Source organism: Salvelinus namaycush, chromosome 5 (genome assembly GCF_016432855.1).
Source record: "Salvelinus namaycush isolate Seneca chromosome 5, SaNama_1.0, whole genome shotgun sequence".
NCBI classification, from domain to species: Eukaryota; Metazoa; Chordata; class Actinopteri; order Salmoniformes; family Salmonidae; genus Salvelinus; species Salvelinus namaycush.
In genome coordinates this window covers 15,732,163-15,752,463 of record NC_052311.1, presented here as the reverse complement: position 1 = coordinate 15,752,463, position 20,301 = coordinate 15,732,163, and the positions used below count along the sequence as shown (strand labels likewise).

Below are 20,301 nucleotides of genomic sequence, written 5' to 3'. Positions count from 1 at the left end.
ATATGATCAACTTTAATTGCAAGTGACATTTAGCAAATACAATGTCAACTTAAGCTGAGCCCCGTAGCGACAAATAATGATGTTCCAAGCATGACCTTGAATGGTGCCAGCAGAAATACAATTTTCCCACCAGAAATACCCCCCATTTGAGCACATGGAGGCTGAATTTTTATGATGAGGACTGTTTCTGAGGAACTGTCGCTCGGCTCAAATCCACACTAGAGGTACAGTTATCATTTGCTCCTGGTCAATGCTAGTTAAATCCCGGATTAACAGAATCAATGTAACTCTTTATAGGTTACGAGGAGTTATTGCCACTCATATCAAATTTACAGTACTTATGATGTCTATGCCAACATATTTGATTAGGATTACTTCCTCAGGGCAGTATGGTACAGCATGGAAAGGAATGATTAGTGTGACACAAACAAATATGTGAATGCAGTGTATAAGAAAAACATATACTCTCCCAAGTCTCAAAAGTTTCACAAATCACTTAATTTGACAACTACCTGGAGTTTGTTAAATTAAAGTGGTGCTGAGTGACAGACACTAATTCAAGTGGTGCTGAGTGACAGACAGTAATTCAAGTGGTGCTGAGTGACAGACAGTAATTAAAGTGGTGCTAACTGACAGCTGATAGAAATGCTGTATGTTTAACAAAAAATACAATCCATGCATATATGATGATGATTACCGTAAACTATATGGGGAGGTTTCCCGGGAATAGGTTAAACCTACTACAATCCTGAACAACAACAAAAAAAACGCCATCAATGGAGAACCGGAACTAAAAACCGCTCCAATATATGGCTTATAGAGAATCATTTTGTACTGTGACTATGAGAGAAGCCTCTAAAACACACTGTGGGTTAGGAGCGTAGGCACAGTTGCCAACCGGTCCTCATGTACACTACCGGTCAAAAGTTTTAGAACACCTACTTATTCAAGGGTTTTTCTTTATTTTTACTGTTTTCTAGAATAATAGTGAAGACCTCAAAACTATAAAATAACACACATAGAATATGTAGTAACCAAAAAAGTGTTCAACAAATCAAAATTTATTTTATATTTGATTTTCTTCAAATAGCCACCATTTGGCTTGATGACAGCTTTGCACACTCTTGGCATTCTCTCAACCAGCTTCACCTGGAATGCTATTCCAACAGTCTTGAAGGAGGTCCCACATATGTTGAGCACTTGTTGGGTGCTTTTTCTTCACTCTGTGGTCCAACTCATCCCAAACCATCTTAATTTGGTTGAGGTCGGGGGATTGGGGAGGCCAGGTCATCTGATGCAGCACTCCATCACTTTCCTTCTTGGTCAAACAGCCCTTACACAGCCTGGAGGTGTGTTGGGTCACTGTCCTGTTGAAAAACAAATGATAGTCCCACTAAGCCCAAACCAGATGGGTGGCATATCGCTGCAAAATGCTGTGGAAGCCATGCTGGTTAAGTGTTTCTTGTATTCTAAATAAATCACTGACAGCGTCACCAGCAAATTACCCTCACACCATAACACCTCCTCCTCCATGCTTTACGGTGGGAAACACAAATGCGGACATCATCCGTTCACCCACACCAAGTCTCACAAAGACACGGCGGTTGGAACCAAAAATCTCCAATTTGGACTTCAGACCAAAGGACAAATTTCCACCGGTCTAATGTCCATTGCTCATATTTCTTGGCCCAAGCAAGTCTCTTCTTCTTATTGGTGTCTTTTAGTAGTGGTTTCTTTGCAGCAATTTTACCATGAAGGTCTGATTCACACAGTCTCCGATGAACAGTTGATGTTGAGATGTGTCTGTTACTTGAACTCTGTGAAGAATTTATTTGGGCTGCGATTTCTGAGGCTGGTAACTCTAATGAACTTAACCTCTGTAGCAGAGGTAACTCTGGGTCTTCCATTCCTGTGGCAGTCCTCATGAGAGCCAGTTTCATCATAGCGCTTGATGGTTTTTGCGACTGCACTTGAAGAAACTTTCAAAGTCCTTGAAATTTTCCGTAGTGACTGACCTTCATGTCTTAAAGTAATGATGGACTGTCATTTCTCTTTGCTTATTTGAGCTGTTCTTGCTATAATATGGACTTGGTCTTTAATCAAAAGGGCTATCTTCTGTATACCCCCTCCTTCTCACAACACAACTGATTGGCTGAAATGCATTAAGGAAAATAATTCCACAAATACATTTAAGAAGACACATCCGTTAATTGAAATGCATTAAGAAGTAAAGAAATTCCACAAATTAACATTTAATTCAAATGCATTCCCAGTGAATACCTCATGAAGCTGGTTGAGAGAATGCCAAGAGTATGCAAAGCTGTCATCAAGGCAAAGGGTGGCTATTTGAAGAATCTCAAATATAAAATATATTTTGATTTGTTTAACACTTTTTTGGTTACTACATGACTCCGTGTGTGTTATTTCATAGTTTTGATGTCTTCACTATTATTCTACAATGTAGAAAACAGTAAAAATAAAGAAAAACCCTTGAATGAATAGGTGTTCTAAAACTTTTGACCGGTAGTGTACACATGTGTTTTCTGAGGGAGGACTATATTAGGCAGATTTGCTGTGCTCTAATTTCCTGCTGGCCTCTGTGGTCAGGCGCAATGCTGCTTGCTGATACTCAGGGTGCGTGGCAGGGAGGCTCAGAAGGCTCCGATGCAGATAAGGAAATCAAAGCTTTTTTCAAAGTCCTGCTCTCTCTTTACTGCCTTTGGAAAGGGGCGCAGGGGATAAGAGCATTGTGGCTCAAATAGATTCATTGCTTTGAGCAGAGGTCTCATCGTCAACCAAATAGGCTGGATTTGTTGGGATGCATATAATTTCAGAGAGATCACTTCAATATACAAAAGATGTTGAGAGTTCTGAACATGCATGGAAATACTACACGTACGAGTGCATATTGGCCAAATATGTAAATTATTGGATTTCTGCTTATACTATAATGTACATCTTATATGTGGGGCTTTATTTGTGATGACAAGGAGGAAATCAGGGTTCCCTCTAAAATGTGGACAGGTCTTATCACAGATATAAGAACCAAAACAAGTAAAACTGTTTTTGTAAGCATGAAATGGCAGATGTCTTGTTCCTATGGCTGGATTCACCCACTCGTCATGAGATCGAGCGAGTGCACGTCGCCCCTGTGTGGCTTAGCACTGTGGCAACCCGGTTTAGTACTGTCGCCGATGTAGACCACATTATTATCTCAATAAGTCACCCTATTCTCCCAGCATCTCCCGCTCCTCTCTGCCACTACCACCAAGAAAACTGAGAAAGGGAAGGGAAGGAGTGAGCGAGTGACCCAGAACTGTCAGGCCCCACCAGAGCCTGGGCAAGGCTGGGCTCCAGAAGCCAACATATGTCCCCAGCACCATCCTTCACTCCTTCACTCTGGCACCTTTCCCCTCCACATGACATTGGGATTCTAGCAGCAGCACAAACTCCCCTCGCAGTCTCTCGTCCAGCCCTGCTCCACATAACCAGTGTAATCCCCATATCGCTCCGCTCCAAAAGAGGATATCCGCTCTATATTTAGCAGGGGTTTGATGTGCTCCCATTCATCAAGCATGGCACTCTCAGAATAATTATCGAAAATAAAACAAGTCCCCCCCTTCACCAATTGGTGATGGTTTCGATAGGTGCTCCTCCCTCCAAATTGAACACACACATCTGCCCTGTGTTTGAAACAGGGTACATGGCTGTCCTGTTGAAACAGGGTACATGGCTGTCATGTTGAAACAGGGTACATGGCTGTCCTGTTGAAACAGGGTACATGGCTGTCATGTTGAAAATGTATAACACTGGAAACCAAAGTCCACATTCTGCTGGAATATTGGCATAGAAATGTTATGCGTCCCTTCGATCAGGAAGCCATCGCATACACCTATGGACAAGTTTCGCTCCATCACCTGATTTGGCCTGACAGCGAGCGCGAGTGGCCCACTTCCTTCCCCCCTGGATCCCAATAGAGATATGGTCATCAAAGCCCAAAATGATCTTAAGGTCTCCCTTTAATCTAAAATTAAAGACCTACCATTTCCCAACCAGCCAATTTAATCTGAAACATAAAAAGATATGCTGGTTCAAAGTGGCCGAAAAGGGATATATTGATGATGAATTGAGGCCTGAGCTGGATATAGAACCTTGCGTCAGACAGACCGAACGCACCTCGCAAAGCCCGGTGATGTATGTGGAATTATGTCTTCCTCATGGAGTAGGGGAGGAGGGAGAGCTGTGGGAAATGTATTTTTAAAAGCATATCTTTAATAAGCACATCCATTTTTAATTAGCATTTGTAGTGATCCTTTTTTACTGTCGGTGGTGGAGAGCATTGGCGTCAGTAGTGGGGGGAAGAGACAGAGAGGAGTGCTGAGGTGCTATGCTGCACAAGCTACTTAATGTGTTTTCTATTTCTCACTTTCTCCAACAAGATGAGGAATGCATTATTCATACCAGCCGAGTGAGCAGCAACTTGTCTATGGTAAATTTCTCTTGTCTTCTCTCTATTTTTTGTTAAATATTTTATTTCTGCGAAAAGTCTGACACAGCAGCAAATTGATCACTGTCATTGCCATCAGAGGAGCCGCCACTGTCTCCCTCTTTTTTCCTGTGATTGACACATTTACACTGCCAAGGAGGAATCCAGAGCCGGGCCGCCATTTGAATAATTACTTAATCGTTCTAAAGTACAGAATATTAGATCTGCTCTGATACGGCCCTGGCACTTTGATCACAGTGATTACATTCATACAGAGAGAGAGAGAGAGAGAGAGAAGCCCTGAGAGGAGAAAATGGACATGTGAATCTTTCATGTTGAATGCTTACATGCTTTCCCCTGGGAGATGGAGATGGCAAGGTTTTGAGAATAGCACTTGCTATAGGAAGTAATGTAGTTTTACAAGGGTTGTGGCACACTTATCTACAGGGGTCAGGCGCGTGTTTCGTTATCTGGCCTTACTCAAATGTGGTGTCAAGGAGTGGACGTTCTTGAGGTTTCTGCGTTGATAACGCAGCATTAGCGCTACACAGCAAAGTGTATCCCTTATAGGGGCTACATACTACTGAAAAAAAACTAAAAGAGGGAATAGACTAGAGACTGTTTAATGTCAACATTTCAGCCTTATGCTTTTCTCAAGACCAGTCTTGTGGAAATGCAGTTCCTGTGAAAGCAGTGAGAAGGGATGTGGCTGTTTGTGGGCAGAACTCACCTGATGTAGTAGTCGTTCCTGATGAGCAGGAGGTGCTGTAGGATGGACAGGAAGTAGGTCTCTGACCCGGTGTCTTTCACCATGTTGGACAGGAGATGGTACACCTCACCCATATCAGTGAGAAGGGGGTTAAGATATATAATGTCATGGCAGTGTAGCAAATTGAGAGAAAACAGCTTGCAATAGTAGTAGGCTACTATGACAGAACATTTAAAAGGAGAAGGCAAAACATTTACAATTCATGTGCCTTCTCTAACAAAGTCCTCTATTACCTTTAAAACCACTTCTCCTCATATAGGATAGGACGAACTGTTCCCAAGTGGAAAAGCACATTCACACATATACACATTGTACCCCTCTCATTTAGCCACATGCATAACACATTTCACATTTCCTTATTCGGTCAGTGGCGTACTAACACAGCTAAGCTTTACCTATTGCTGTTTCGGTATTAAACGGACATGGGAATGAAGGAGTGCTTAAACCTGTGCTTATATCAATCTAATAATATAGTGACAGTGACAGTGCATTCTAAAATCCATCAAAATAATTTTGAAAGATCCTCAAATCACAGTGTTTGTTTTCCCATCTCGAACTAGTACTCAGACAAGTGTCATTGTGCACAAGCAAACACTGCGACGATTCCTCACATCTGTTTTCCCTCTCGGGAGCGGCAGAAGAGTAAACAGCTAACTTTAGGAGGGGATTTGGCAATAAAGAACAGTCCCTGTGTTCCACCTATCACTCTGCGCCTTTCAAGGAGGAGGAAATTAATCACATGAAACCTCCATTGGGTTTGGATATTTAGGGAGAATCATGAAAAGGGGATCAGTCACTATGGAAAATATTGCCTCAGATTGTGCCTTGTCCGTCGAAGAGAAAATACGTGTTATTAAACTTGCTAAAGGTACTGATTATGCGTCTCCCCAAGGAGTGCGAGCGATGGCTTGTGATGTCTAAAATAGTTGTTGAATCAGATAAGAAATCACTGTCTATGGTGTATTATTCATTTCATTATGTCCGTTTCTCTGAGTTGGATTGCTGGCTATTTGTTTCAGATCAAGAACTGTCAGAGGCTGCGAAATGGAGCGCTTGGCACAACATCTCACAGTTGATTTGTATGGAATTGAAACCATAGGGAGAAATGTTCAAATCAAGGAAAAAGTGATTTCTCTTGAGATGTGCATGTGTTTAAACTTAATATTCAAGTGGGATTTCAGAATAATATCACGATCACTTTACGAGGAATATGGAATTTTAATCTATAGCGAGATTACATTTGATCTTATTTGAACTAACAACAAACCCAATCCCAAAACTGTAAAGAATTTAGAGAAATAAATAGCTTGAGGGGGCTTAAACAAAACAGTTTGCTTGAGAAAGGATCCTCCCGTGGATATTCATGTTTGAAAAGCATGTAAAAAAAAAATGAATAAAAATAACTCAGAAATAGTCTTATTTTCAATCTGTGCACACATGCGGAAAACAAGGGGAATAGAGTGAGGGGGAATAGTGCAGTGTTAAGCTGGGAAGGATGAAAAATTGATTGACGTCATAATATGAAGTGTACGTTTTAACAATGTCTGCTGAAATATTTACCTGCTGACTGCAGGGTGATACACTGTCTGGGCTAAAACACTTTCACAGTCAGAGGCTCTGTATTCATTCACATTTGTCTGTGGTCAGCCAGCAGTAAACAAATATATCTGATTTGTGTTCTTGTTTAGTCCAGAGGGCTTAAAAGAAGGGACCAAGGGCCTGGCTTCCTCAGATAAGGGGAGAGGACATGGTCGGACGAGCTTCATTTCAGGGTTTTTAGCCACATAAAAGAACATGTCAAAGTTGTGCTGCCCCATCAAAGTTGTTTAAAGCAAATTATATCCGCTACAATGGAAAAACTGTTAAGTTCATCGTCTCAAAAGGCTGTTGAATGACAATCGAGCATTGATCACCTCTGAAAAGTTACTTAAGCGTGAGTGAACATCACTTGACAACCAGTGCAAAGACTTGACACACCCAAAATGACAGAACACTGCTCCATACTCTCCAACTGTTCACACTATTTCATACACCACATGATCCATCCACCACCATCAGTGCAAATCAATCCATTTTAATGCCGTCTGACATTTTCCTATTAACTTCAGCCACGTCTGTAACCAAAATAGTTCTCCCATATCAAATTCGGCGAGCGCAGGGGATGGGAATACAGGCTTCTCTGAAGTATCGCTTCCCACTCCTGTATGAGCCTGGAAGAAGCCGATGAGAATTACCAAACCGGTGAGATGCAATTATAGGCTTGCCACACTGCTATCTGAGGGGGGACGTTAGTAGAGTAGAAGCCCGGACTGGGAAAGGGTACAAGCAGCTACATCTATCAGTAAGAAAGAGTACAAGCAGCTACATCCATCAGTAAGAAAGGGTCCCAGCAGCTACATCTCTCAGTAAGAAAGAGTACAAGCAGTTACATGTATCAGTAAGAAGTGGTTCAAGCAGCTGCATCTATCAGTAAGAAAGAGTGCAAGCAACTACATATATCAGTAAGAAACGGTTCAAGCAGATACATCTATCAGTAAGAAGTGGTTCAAGCAGATACATCTATCAGTAAGAAAGAGTGCAAGCAACTACATATATCAGTAAGAAACGGTTCAAGCAACTACATCTCTCAGTAAGAAACGGTTCAAGCAGATACATCTATCAGTAAGAAACGGTTCAAGCAAATACATCTATCAGTAAGAAAGAGTTCAAGCAAATACATCTATCAGTAAGAAACGGTTCAAGCAACTACATATATCAGTAAGAAAGGGTTCAAGCAGATACATCTATCAGTAAGAAAGGGTTCAAGCAGATACATCTATCAGTAAGAAAGGGTTCAAGCAGATACATCTATCAGTAAGAAAGGGTTCAAGCAAATACATCTATCAGTAAGAAACGGTTCAAGCAACTACATATATCAGTAAGAAAGGGTTCAAGCAGATACATCTATCAGTAAGAAAGGGTTCAAGCAGATACATCTATCAGTAAGAAAGGGTTCAAGCAGATACATCTATCAGTAAGAAAGGGTTCAAGCAAATACATCTATCAGTAAGAAAGGGTTCAAGCAAATACATCTATCAGTAAGAAACGGTTCAAGCAACTACATATATCAGTAAGAAACGGTTCAAGCAGATACATCTATCAGTAAGAAAGGGTTCAAGCAACTACATCTCTCAGTAAGAAACGGTTCAAGCAACTACATATATCAGTAAGAAACGGTTCAAGCAGATACATCTATCAGTAAGAAAGGGTTCAAGCAAATACATCTATCAGTAAGAAAGGGTCCAAGAATATACATCAACAGTATCAGTAAAGGGGTCCAATCAGCAACATATATCAGTAAGAAAGAGTCCCCGAAACTACATCTATCAGTAATAAAGGGTTCAAGCAGCTACATCTATCAGTAAGAAAGTGTCCCAGTAGTTACATCTATCGGTAAGAAAGGGTTCAAGCAGCTACATCTATCAGTAAGAAAGGGTCCAAGCAGCTACATATATCAGTAAGAAACGGTTCAAGCAGATACATCTATCAGTAAGAAAGGGTTCAAGCAGCTACATCTATCAGTAAGAAAGGGTCCTAGCAGCTACATCTATCAGTAAGAAAGGGTGTGAGCAGCTACATCTATAAGTAAGAAAGGGTGTGAGCAGCTACATCTACATCTATCAGTAAGAAATGGTTCATGCAGCTACATATATCAGTAGGAAAGGGTCCCAGCAGCTACATCTATCAGTAAGAAAGGGTGTGAGCAGCTACATCTACAAGTAAGAAAGGGTGTGAGCAGCTACATCTACATATATCAGTAAGAAACGGTTCAAGCAGATACATCTATCAGTAAGAACGGGTTCAAGCAGATACATCTATCAGTAAGAAAGGGTTCAAGCAGATACATCTATCAGTAAGAAAGGGTTCAAGCAGATACATCTATCAGTAAGAAAGGGTTCAAGCAGATACATCTATCAGTAAGAAAGGGTTCAAGCAGATACATCTATCAGTAAGAAAGGGTCCTAGCAGCTACATCTATCAGTAAGAAACGGTTCAAGCAGATACATCTATCAGTAAGTAATGATTCAAGCAGCTACATCTATCAGTAAGAAATGGTTCAAGCAGCTACATCTAGCAGTAAGAAAGGGTTCAAGCAGCTACATATATCAGTAAGAAACGGTTCAAGCAGCTACATATATCAGTAATAAAGGGTTCAAGCAGCTACATATATCAGTAGGAAAGGGTCCCAGCAGCTACATCTATCAGTAAGAAAGGGTCCAATCAGCTACATCTACATCTATCAGTAAGAAAGGGTGTGAGCAGCTACATCTACATCTATCAGTAAGAAAGGGTTCAAGCAGATACATCTATCAGTAAGAAAGGGTCCAAGAACATACATCAACAGTATCAGTAAAGGGGTCCAATCAGCAACATATATCAGTAAGAAAGGGTCCCCGCAACTACATCTATCAGTAATAAAGGGTTCAAGCAGCTACATCTATCAGTAAGAAAGGGTCCCAGTAGTTACATCTATCAGTAAGAAAGGGTTCAAGCAGCTACATCTATCAGTAAGAAATGGTTCAAGCAGCTACATATATCAGTAAGAAACGGTTCAAGCAGATACATCTATCAGTAAGAAAGGGTTCAAGCAGCTACATCTATCAGTAAGAAAGGGTCCTAGCAGCTACATCTATCAGTAAGAAATGGTTCATGCAGCTACATATATCAGTAGGAACGGGTCCCAGCAGCTACATCTATCAGTAAGAAAGGGTGTGAGCAGCTACATCTACAAGTAAGAAAGGGTGTGAGCAGCTACATCTACATCTATCTGTAAGAAATGGTTCATGCAGCTACATATATCAGTAGGAAAGGGTCCCAGCAGCTACATCTATCAGTAAGAAAGGGTGTGAGCAGCTACATCTACAAGTAAGAAAGGGTGTGAGCAGCTACATCTACATATATCAGTAAGAAACGGTTCAAGCAGATACATCTATCAGTAAGAAAGGGTTCAAGCAGATACATCTATCAGTAAGAAAGGGTTCAAGCAGATACATCTATCAGTAAGAAAGGGTCCTAGCAGCTACATCTATCAGTAAGAAACGGTTCAAGCAGATACATCTATCAGTAAGTAATGATTCAAGCAGCTACATCTATCAGTAAGAAAGGATCCAATCAGCTACATCTACATCTATCAGTAAGAAAGGGTGTGAGCAGCTACATCTACATCTACCAGTAAGAAAGGGTTCAAGCAAATACATCTATCAGTAATAAAGGGTTCAAGCAGCTACATCTATCAGTAAGAAAGGGTCCAAGCAGCTACATATATCAGTAAGAAACGGTTCAAGCAGATACATCTATCAGTAAGAAATGGTTCAAGCAGCTACATATATCAGTAGGAAAGGGTCCCAGCAGCTACATCTATCAGTAAGAAAGGGTGTGAGCAGCTACATCTACATCTATCAGTAAGAAAGGGTGTGAGCAGCTACATCTACATCTATCAGTAAGAAAGGGTTCAATCAGCTACATCTACCAGTAAGAAAGGGTTCAAGCAGATACATCTATCAGTAAGAAAGGGTCCAAGAATATACATCAACAGTATCAGTAAAGGGGTCCAATCAGCGACATATATCAGTAAGAAAGGGTCCCCGCAACTACATCTATCAGTAATAAAGGGTTCAAGCAGCTACATCTATCAGTAAGAAAGGTTGCAAGCAGCTATGTCTAAAGTATCAGTAAGAAAGAGTCCTAGCAGCTACATCTATCAGTAAGAAATGGTTCAAGCAGCTACATCTATCAGTTCAAAAGGGTACAAGCAGCTACATCTATCAGTAAGAAAGGGTCCAAGCAGCTATGTCTAAAGTATCAGTAAGAAAGGGTCCCAGCAGTTACATCAGTAAAACATGTTTCAAGCAGCTACATCTATCAGTAAGTAATGATTCAAGCAGCTACATCTACCAGTAAGAAACAGTTCAAGCAGCTACATCCATCAGTAAGAAACGGTCCCAGTAGTTACATCTATCAGTAAGAAACGGTCCCAGTAGTTACATCTATCAGTAAGAAACGGTCCCAGTAGTTACATCTATCAGTAAGAAACTGTTTAAGCAGCTACATCTATCAGTAAGAAACGGTTCAAGCAGCTAAATCTATCAGTAAGAAACGGTTTAAGCAGCTACATCTATCAGTAAGAAACGGTTTAAGCAGCTACATCTATCAGTAAGAAATGGTTCAAGCAACTACATCCATCAGTAAGTAATGGTTCAAGCAGCTACATCTATCAGTAAGAAACGGTTCAAGCAGCTACATCTATCAGTAAGAAAGGGTTCAAGCAGCTACATCTATCAGTAAGAACTGGTTCAAGCAGCTACATCTATCAGTAAGAAACAGTTCAAGCAGCGACATCCATCAGTAAGAAAGGGTCCAAGCAGATACATCTACAGTATCAGTAAGAAAGGGTTCAAGCAGCTACATCTAACAGTAAGAAAGGGTACCAGAAGTTACAACTATCAGTACGAAAGGGTCCCAACAGTTACATCTATCATTAAGCAGCAAACACACCTACAGAACAATGAAAATCCAAAGGCCCACACTTCTCTCTCGTGGTCTCTCGCTCTCTCGGCCCCTCTCTGCCCGTCTTGCCACCTCTCGGCCCCTCTCGCTCTCTCGGCCCCTCTCGGCCCCTCTCGGCCCCTCTCGGCCCCTCTCGGCCCCTCTCGGCCCCTCTCGCCCTCTCTCGGCCCCTCTCGCCCTCTCTCGGCCCCTCTCGCCCTCTCTCGGCCCCTCTCGCCCTCTCTCGGCCCTCTCTCGCCCTCTCTCGGCCCCTCTCGCCCTCTCTCGGCCCCTCTCGCCCTCTCTCTCTCTCGGCCCCTCTCGCCCTCTCTCTCTCTCGGCCCCTCTCGCCCTCTCTCTCTCTCGGCCCCTCTCGCTCGCTCTCTCGCCCCCTCTCGCTCGCTCTCTCTCTCGCCCCCTCTCGCTCGCTCTCTCTCTCGCCCCCTCTCGCTCGCTCTCTCTCGCCCCCTCTCGCTCGCTCTCTCTCTCGCCCCCTCTCACTCGCTCTCTCGCTCGCCCCCTCTCGCTCGCTCTCTCTCTCGCCCCCTCTCGCTCGCTCTCTCTCTCGCCCCCTCTCGCTCTCCTCTTCATTTTACTTCTACTCATGTTGCGGAGCTGGGTAGCATGAATAAACATGAGCAGCAGTGGAGGTGAGATGTGGACCAGTCAGTGGTAGGGTCAATCAATCACTATTTCACAGCATCATTCATATTCATTAGTGGCCTGGAGTCACATCCTCAGCACCCAGACCTGGGCTGGACAGAGAGGAGACGTGCCTCTCAGTGTTAGTATTCATGAGGCAAGGAAAACAAGCTACAATCTACTTGTGTGTGTGCGTGTATACGTGCAGGTTTGTGCATGTCAGAGACGAGAGCTAGCACAGATTAACACCACATTGGCCATGGAAACAAACATTGGGCCCTCTCATTTGTGAACCTGCTCAAGGACATCATTAATCCAGGTGTGGTGTTTGTTTTTTCCCCTTCCCTCACTCTCTCTCTTTCTCACCAAGCGTCAACAGTAGCTGTCACTCAGCGCAGCAATCAGTGGCATATTTTCGAGCACTGTGAGAATTGGGGAGACAAAGGTTGGCAGTGAGAACATCTGTATAACAGTGTCTGGCCCTGCACTGTCTGCCTACCATGTCAGCATTTCACACATCCAAATGCCCTTAGAGAAGCTGCTTGAATTATTTAGGCACCTAGCCAAGAATGCTTTAAAACAAGTCTTGAAATCGAGACCCAATTAGGGCTCACTTTATTAACCACTCAAAAAGTTTCCAGTTGAGCGGACATAGAGGGACGACTTGGAGACACCAACTTGTCATTTCTAGTTAAAAGGGAGCGGGAGAAAGGTAAAGTACTTGAATCACAGACGTGATTAAGGAGACAAAACAATAGAGGTCACAGAAAATGGACCTCGGTGTGCCAGCCAAAACAACCGCACTAAAAATCTTATCTGCCTTAAAAACAGACTTAAAATAGATGGCCATAACATAACCAGACTGTGTTCTGAAGACAAAACAACTGGTAATGATTGACAGTTGCCTCCCGTGTCTTGCATCTGCCAGTTGAGAGCTGATGGAAACGGCTGAGAGATGAGGAATGATGGTGAGAGAGGGAGCAGAACCAAGGCAAGCAAAAGAGAAGAAGAGGCTGTTTACCTGGTAAGCGATAGGGCTGGGAGATTGCACTATAGTTCCTCAAATCCTTCTCTAATGAACCTGACCATGCCGGCTTTAGACCTGTAAGCCTGGCGAGGCCCACACAATACACTCATTTCCAGCAGCCCTTTTTCCATGGCCGGAACAGCGGCACGGGCAGACAAAAGGATATTCCATCTCGGCGCGGATGTCATCGAGGCGATGGGAGAGCTCAATGGAGTCCTCCTCCTTGTTCTCGTTGAACACCTTCAGTTGGATGTCCAGCTCCTCTGTCTCTTTCAGCTCCTGTAATTCAGAGAGACATGAATAGACTGTGGTAGACAACAGAGGACTGGATGTATCTACAGTATGGATTAATTTATATAAAGTGTTATCAGTACATACATAAACCAAATCTAGCCTGATTGTATTAGCTTATACTAGTTCCATTAATGGAGACAAGTGTATGGTGGTTTCCAAGTCACAGCTGTGTGGGAACTAGGACACCCATCCACCTCCTTCCCTGCCGGCCTGGTATACCTGAATCACCCAGCGCTCCACACCTGCTCCCTCAATGAGGAGCTATAATGGTGCACTTTACAACTTTCCTATGAATCATTGGCGTTAAGAGTTTACAGACGGCACCAGGCCAAATGGAACCCAATTTCTGCAGCTATCAATCACCTCGCTGCTCTTCGGGCATGCCATCCGTCTTGCTTCGGAGAGGGAGTTAGCATGCAATGCAACAGAAAGGAGAGGTCTCAAGGACTCTCGGCCAATAGCAACCTCTCAGTACTTTATCATAGAACTGGTTCATTTTAGCTTTCCTCTTGGTCACCTGACTGTATTGGCTCCACAACATAACACAATTAGTGTGCCCCGCCTCTGTTTAAATGCTGGCAATAAAGCTTCAAATGAGGCATTTGTAAATGATTGTAAAGGAAACAGCATCATATCGGGGGGCAGATATGAAGATAATTAAACTAATGACAGCGATAATCAAGCGGAGCCGTCAAGATGACTTATAAACACGTGGCAAATTCCCCTCTGCAAATGAGGTCATGAGGGATGAGTGGATGCCGAGTGCAAGGATCTGTCTGCTGATTGATAATGATGCCACGGCGAGCTGTGATCAGTGAGGTGGTGCCTGCGGTGAGGTGAGCTAGAACAATCCAATATAATAATGGAAGCAATGTGGAGGCGAGACAGAAGGAGCTTTGTCTCTCGCAGGCAAACAGGGAGACGCAGGGAGGGCTAGGGACTAAAACTAACTGTTTAATGGGAGTTGGAGGGGTAGTCAATCATTCATTGTCCCAACTGGAAAATGTGTAGTGGACTGTTTCTTCCAAATCTGCCTCAACTCAGATGTATACATACAGATGTATACATACACCACTCACTATAGTCTCACTTGCTAAAGGAGGTTTTATGCATGTAAAACAACACACAAATGATACCTAGACTGCCAATTTAATGTATCTCTATGCCCCTGAAGGTGTGTGACGGACAGCCCCTTGCACTGTAACTCACCGGTAGGATCTTCTTGAGGCCACAGCGGAGGAACTCGTTGCGCAGATGTATCCTGAAGTCCAGATCGTCCGGAGAGGTGACCAGAGCGTTGATCAGCTGCATGCAGGCCACCTGTTGCCATGTACACACATGCCAGAGAGACCGTTAGAGAGAACATATTTTTGTAATTCATTCTATTTAACATGAATCAACATGAAATTAAATGGTGATATAGTGATTTATCATGCATGGCCTGTGTATGGTATCAATCTATGTTATGATGTAGCAGGCACTGTCGAGTTAAAAGACCTTGGGGAGAGTATGTGTGAAACATTTCATGTGTATACAGTGCATTCGGAAAGCATGCAGACCCCTTTTTCCACATTTCGTTATGTTACAGCCTTATTCTAAAATTGTCCGTAGAGATCCTTGATGAAAAATCCTCAGCAATCTACACACAATACCCCACAATGACGAAGTGAAAACAAGTTTAGACATTTTTGCAAACGTATATATATTTTTTTAAATACCTTATTTACATAAGTATTCAGACCCTTTCCTATGAGACTCGAAATTGAGCTCAGGTGCATCCTGTTTCCATTGATCCTCCTTGAGATGTTTCTACAGCTTGTTTGGAGTCCAACTATGGTAAATTTAATTGATTGGACATGATCTGGAAAGGTACACACCCCTCTATATGAGGTCCCACAGTTGACAGGGCATGTCAGAGAAAAAAACCATGCCATGAGGTCGAAAGAATTGTCCGTAGAGATCAGAGACAGGATTGTGTTGAGGCACAGATCTGGGGAAGGGTACCAAAACATTTCTGCAGCATTGAAGTTCCCCAAGAACACAGTGGCCTACATCATTCTGAAATGGAAGAAGTTTTGAACCACCAAGACTCTTCCTAGAGTTGGCTGCCCGGCCAAACTGAGCAATCGGAGAGAAGGGCCATGGTCAGGGAGTTGACCAAGTACCTGATGGTCACTCAGAGAGCTCTAGAGTTCCTCTCTGGAGATGGGAGAACCTTCCAGAAGGACAACCAACTCTGCTGCTCTCCACCAATCAGGCCTTTATGGTAGAGTGACCAGACTGAAGCCACTCCACAGTAAAAACCACATGACAGCCCACTTGGAGTTTGCCAAAAGGCACCTAAAGACTCTCAGACCATGAGAAACAAGATTCTCTGGTGAAACCAGACAGAACTCTTTGGCCTGAATGCCAAGCGTCACGTCTGGAGGAAACCTGGCACCATCCCTACGGTGAAACATGGTGGTGGCAGCATCATGCTGTGGGGATGTTTTTCAGCGGCAGGATCACCTTACCACAGGACAACGGCCCTAAGCACACAGCCAAGACAACGCAGGAGTGGCTTCGGGACAAGTCTATGAACGTCCTTGAGTGGCCCAGCTAAAGCCCGGACTCGAACCCGTACGAACATCTCTGGGGAGACCTGAAAATAGATGTGCAGCAACTCTTCCCATCCAACCTGACAGAGCTTGATAGGATCTGCGGAGAAGAATGGGAGAAACTCTACAAATACAGGTGTGCCAAGCTTGTAGCATTATACCCAAGAACACTCAAGGCTGTAATCGCTGCCAAAGGTGCTTCAACAAAGTACTCACTGCCAAAAGTGCTTTAACAAATATATTTTAGTTGTGTTGTGACAGGGTAAGGGTGGTATACAGAAGAAGTCCATATTACGGCCAGAACAGCTCAAATAAGCAAAGAGAATTGACAGTCCATCATTATTTGGAAGTTTCTTCAAGTGCAGTCGCAAAAACCATCAAGTGCTATGATGGAACTGGCTCTCATGAGAACTGCCACAGGAAAGGAAGACCCAGAGTTACTTCTGCTGCAGGGGATAAGTTCATGAGTGTTACCACTAATGAACTTATCACGCATTCTGCAGCCGATGCGAGTAAGACCTTTAAACAAGGTCGCAGGGCCAGATGGATTAACAAGACGTGAACTGCGAGCATGCGCTGACCAACTGGCAAGTGTCTTCACTGCCATTTTCAACCTCTCCCTGTCCGAGTCTGTAATACCAACATGTTTTAAGCAGACCACCATTGTGCCTGTGCCCAAGAACACAAAGGTAACATGACTAAATGACTACCGACCCGTAGTATTCGTGTCTGTAGACATGCTTTGAAAGGCTGGTCATGGCTCACAACACCATTATCTCAGAAACCCTAGACCCAATCTGCATACCGCCCAAACAGATCCACAGATGATGCAATCTCTATTGCACTTCACACCGCCCTTTCCCACATGGACAAAAGGAACACCTATGTGAGAATGCTATTCATTGACTACAGCTCAGCGTTCAACACCATAGTGCCCTCAAAGCCCATCAATAAGATAAGGACCCTGGACTAAACACCTCCCTCTGCAACTGGATCCTGGTAAGGGTAGGTAACAACACATCCGCCATGCTGATCCTCAACAGAGGAGCCCCTCTGGGGTGCGTGCTCAGTCCACTCCTGAACTGCCTGTTCACTCATGAATGCACGGCCAGGCACGACTCCAACACCATCATTAAGTTTGCCGATGACACAACAGTGGTAAGCCTGATCACCGACAATGACGAGACAGCCTATTGGGAGGAGGTCAGAGACCTGGCTCTGAGGTGCCAGGACAACCACCTCTCCCTCAACGTGATCAAGACAAATGAGATGATTGTGGACTACAGGAAAAAGAAGACCGAGCATGCCCCCATTCTCATCGACGGGGCTGCAGTGGAGCAGGTTGAGAGCTTCAAGTTCCTTGGTGTCCACATCACCAACACACTAACATGGTCCAAGCACACCAAAACAGTCGTGAAGAGGGCACGACAAAACCTATTCCCCCTCATGAGACTGAAAAGATTTGGCATGGGTCCTCAGATCCTCAAAAGTTCTACAGCTGCACCATCGAGAGCATCCTGACTGGTTGCATCACTGCCTGGTATGGCAACTGCTCGGCCTCCGAACGCAAGGCACTACAGAGGGTACTGCGTACGGTCCAGTATGTCACCATTGCCAAGCTTCCTGCCATCCAGGACCTCTATACCAGGCGGTGTCAGAAGAAGACCCTAAAAATAGTCAAAGTCTCCAGCCACCCTAGTCATAGACTGTTCTCTCTGCAACCGCACGGCAAGCAGTACCGGAGTGCCAAGTCTAGGTCCAAGAGGCTTCTAAACAGCTTCTACATCCAAGCCATAAGACTCCTGAACACCTAATCAAATGGCTACCCAGACAATGTGCATTGCCCCCACTCCCCCTCTTTTACACCGCTGCTACTCTCTGTTGTTATCATTTATGCATTGTCACTTTAAAAACTCTACCTTCATGTACATATTTCCTCAACTAACCGGTGCCCCCGCACATTTACTCTGTACCGGTACCCCCCTGTACATAGTCTCTCTATTGTTATTTTACTGCTGTTCTTTAATTACTTGTTACTTATATTTCTAATTCTTATCCATATTTTTAACTGCATTGTTGGTTAAGGGCTCGTAAGTAAGCATTTCAGTATAAGGTCGGCGCATGTGACATTTTTTTGGGGGATTGATGCTGAATTCAAGGCACACTTAACCAGCATGGCTACCACAGCATTCTGCAGCGACATGCCATCCCATCTGGTTTGCGCTTAGTGGGACTATCATTTGTTTTCAACAGGACAATGACCCAACACACCTCCAGGCTGTGTAAGGGCTATTTGACCAAGAAGGAGAGTGATGGAGTGCTGCATCAGATGACCTGGCCTCCACAATCACCCTATCTCAACCCAATTAAGATGGTTTGGGATGATTTGGAACGTAGAGCGAAGGAAAAGCAGCCAACAAGTGCACAGTATATGTGGGAAGTCTTTCAAGACTGTTGGAAAAGCATTCCAGGTGAAGCCGGTTGAGAGAATGCCAAGAGTGCGCAAAGCTGTCATCAAGGCAAAGGGTGGCTACTTTGAAGAAATTTGTTTAACCCTTTTTTTAACCACATGTGCTATTTCATAGTTTTGATGTCTTCACTATTATTCTACAATGTAGAAAATAGTAAAAATAAAGAAAACCCCTTCAATGAGTAGGTGTGTCCATATATAAACTCAGCAAATAAAGAAACGTCCTCTCACTGACAACTGCGTTTATTTTCAGCAAACTTAACATGTGTAAATATTTGTATGAACACAAGATTCAACAACAGACATAAACGGAACAAGCTCCACAGACATGTGACTAACAGAAATGGAATAATGTATCCCTGAACAAAAGGGGGTCAAAATCAAAAGTAACAATAACAGTCAGTATCTGGTGTGGCCACCAGCTGCATTAACTACTGCAGTGCATCATCTCCTCATGGACTGCACCAGATTTGCCAGTTCTTGCTGTGAGATGTTACCCCACTCATCCACCAAGGCACCTGCACGTTCCCGGACATTTCTGAGGGGAATGGCCCTAGCCCTCACCCACCGATCCAACAGGTCCCAGACGTGCTCAATGGGATTGAGATCCGGGCTCTTCGCTGGCCATGGCAGAATACTGACATTCCTGTCTTGCAGGAAATCACGCACAGAACGAGCAGTATGGCTGGTGGCATTGTCATGCTGGACATCCTCGCAGTGGTCTGTCACTGCGAGGATGATCAGCTGTCCGTCCTGTCTCCCTGTAGCGTTGTCTTAGTCTCACAGTACGGACATTGCAAGCCTCTGAGCCTGCAGGAAGGGTACCACATGAGGGAGGAGGATGCCTGCAATGACAACAAGCTCAGTCCGATGATACTGTGACACACCGCCCCAGACTATGACGGACCTTCCACCTCCAAATCGATCCCGCTCCAGAGTAAAGGCCTCGGTGTAACGCTCATTCATTCGACGATAAACGCGAATCTGACCATCACACACGGTGAGACAAAACCGCGACTCGTCAGTGAAGAGCACTTTTTGCCAGTCCTGCCTGGTCCAGCGACGGTGGCTTTGTGCCCATAGGCGACATTGTTGCCGGTGATGTCTGGTGAGGACCTGCCTTACAACAGGCCTACAAGCCCTCAGTCCAGCCTCTCTCAGCCTATTGCGGACAGTCTGAGCACTGATGGAGGGATTGTGCGTTCCTGGTGTAACTCGGGCAGTTGTTGTTGCAATCCTGTACCTGTCCCGCAGGTGTGATGTTCGGCTGTACCGATCCTGTGCAGGTGTGTGTTCTGCCACTGCGAGGATGATCAGCTGTCCGTCTTGTCTCCCTGTAGCGTTGTCTTAGCCGTCTCACAGTACGGACATTGCAATTTATTGCCCAGGCCACATCTGCAGTCCTCATGCCTCCTTGCAGCATGCCTAAGGCACGTTCACGCAGACGAGCAGGGACCCTGGGCATCTCTCTTTTGGTGTTTTTCAGAGTCA

The 20,301-nt window shown here is 44.1% G+C and overlaps 1 protein-coding gene across 5 annotated transcripts in view; it reads right to left on the bottom strand.

The window, feature by feature from the left end:
* The window catches only part of diaph2 (diaphanous-related formin 2), a 700,846-nt gene that overhangs the window by 482,634 nt on the left and 197,911 nt on the right, over positions 1 to 20,301 (bottom strand). For all 5 annotated transcript variants that reach the window (XM_038993651.1, XM_038993650.1, XM_038993653.1 and 2 more), the window contains exons 11-13: positions 14,953 to 15,063; positions 13,616 to 13,728; positions 5,217 to 5,333 (exon numbers count right to left, since the gene is read on the bottom strand). In XM_038993651.1, coding sequence (XP_038849579.1) covers positions 5,217 to 5,333; positions 13,616 to 13,728; positions 14,953 to 15,063 — 341 coding nt within the window. The remainder of the gene's footprint in view (positions 1 to 5,216; positions 5,334 to 13,615; positions 13,729 to 14,952; positions 15,064 to 20,301) is intronic.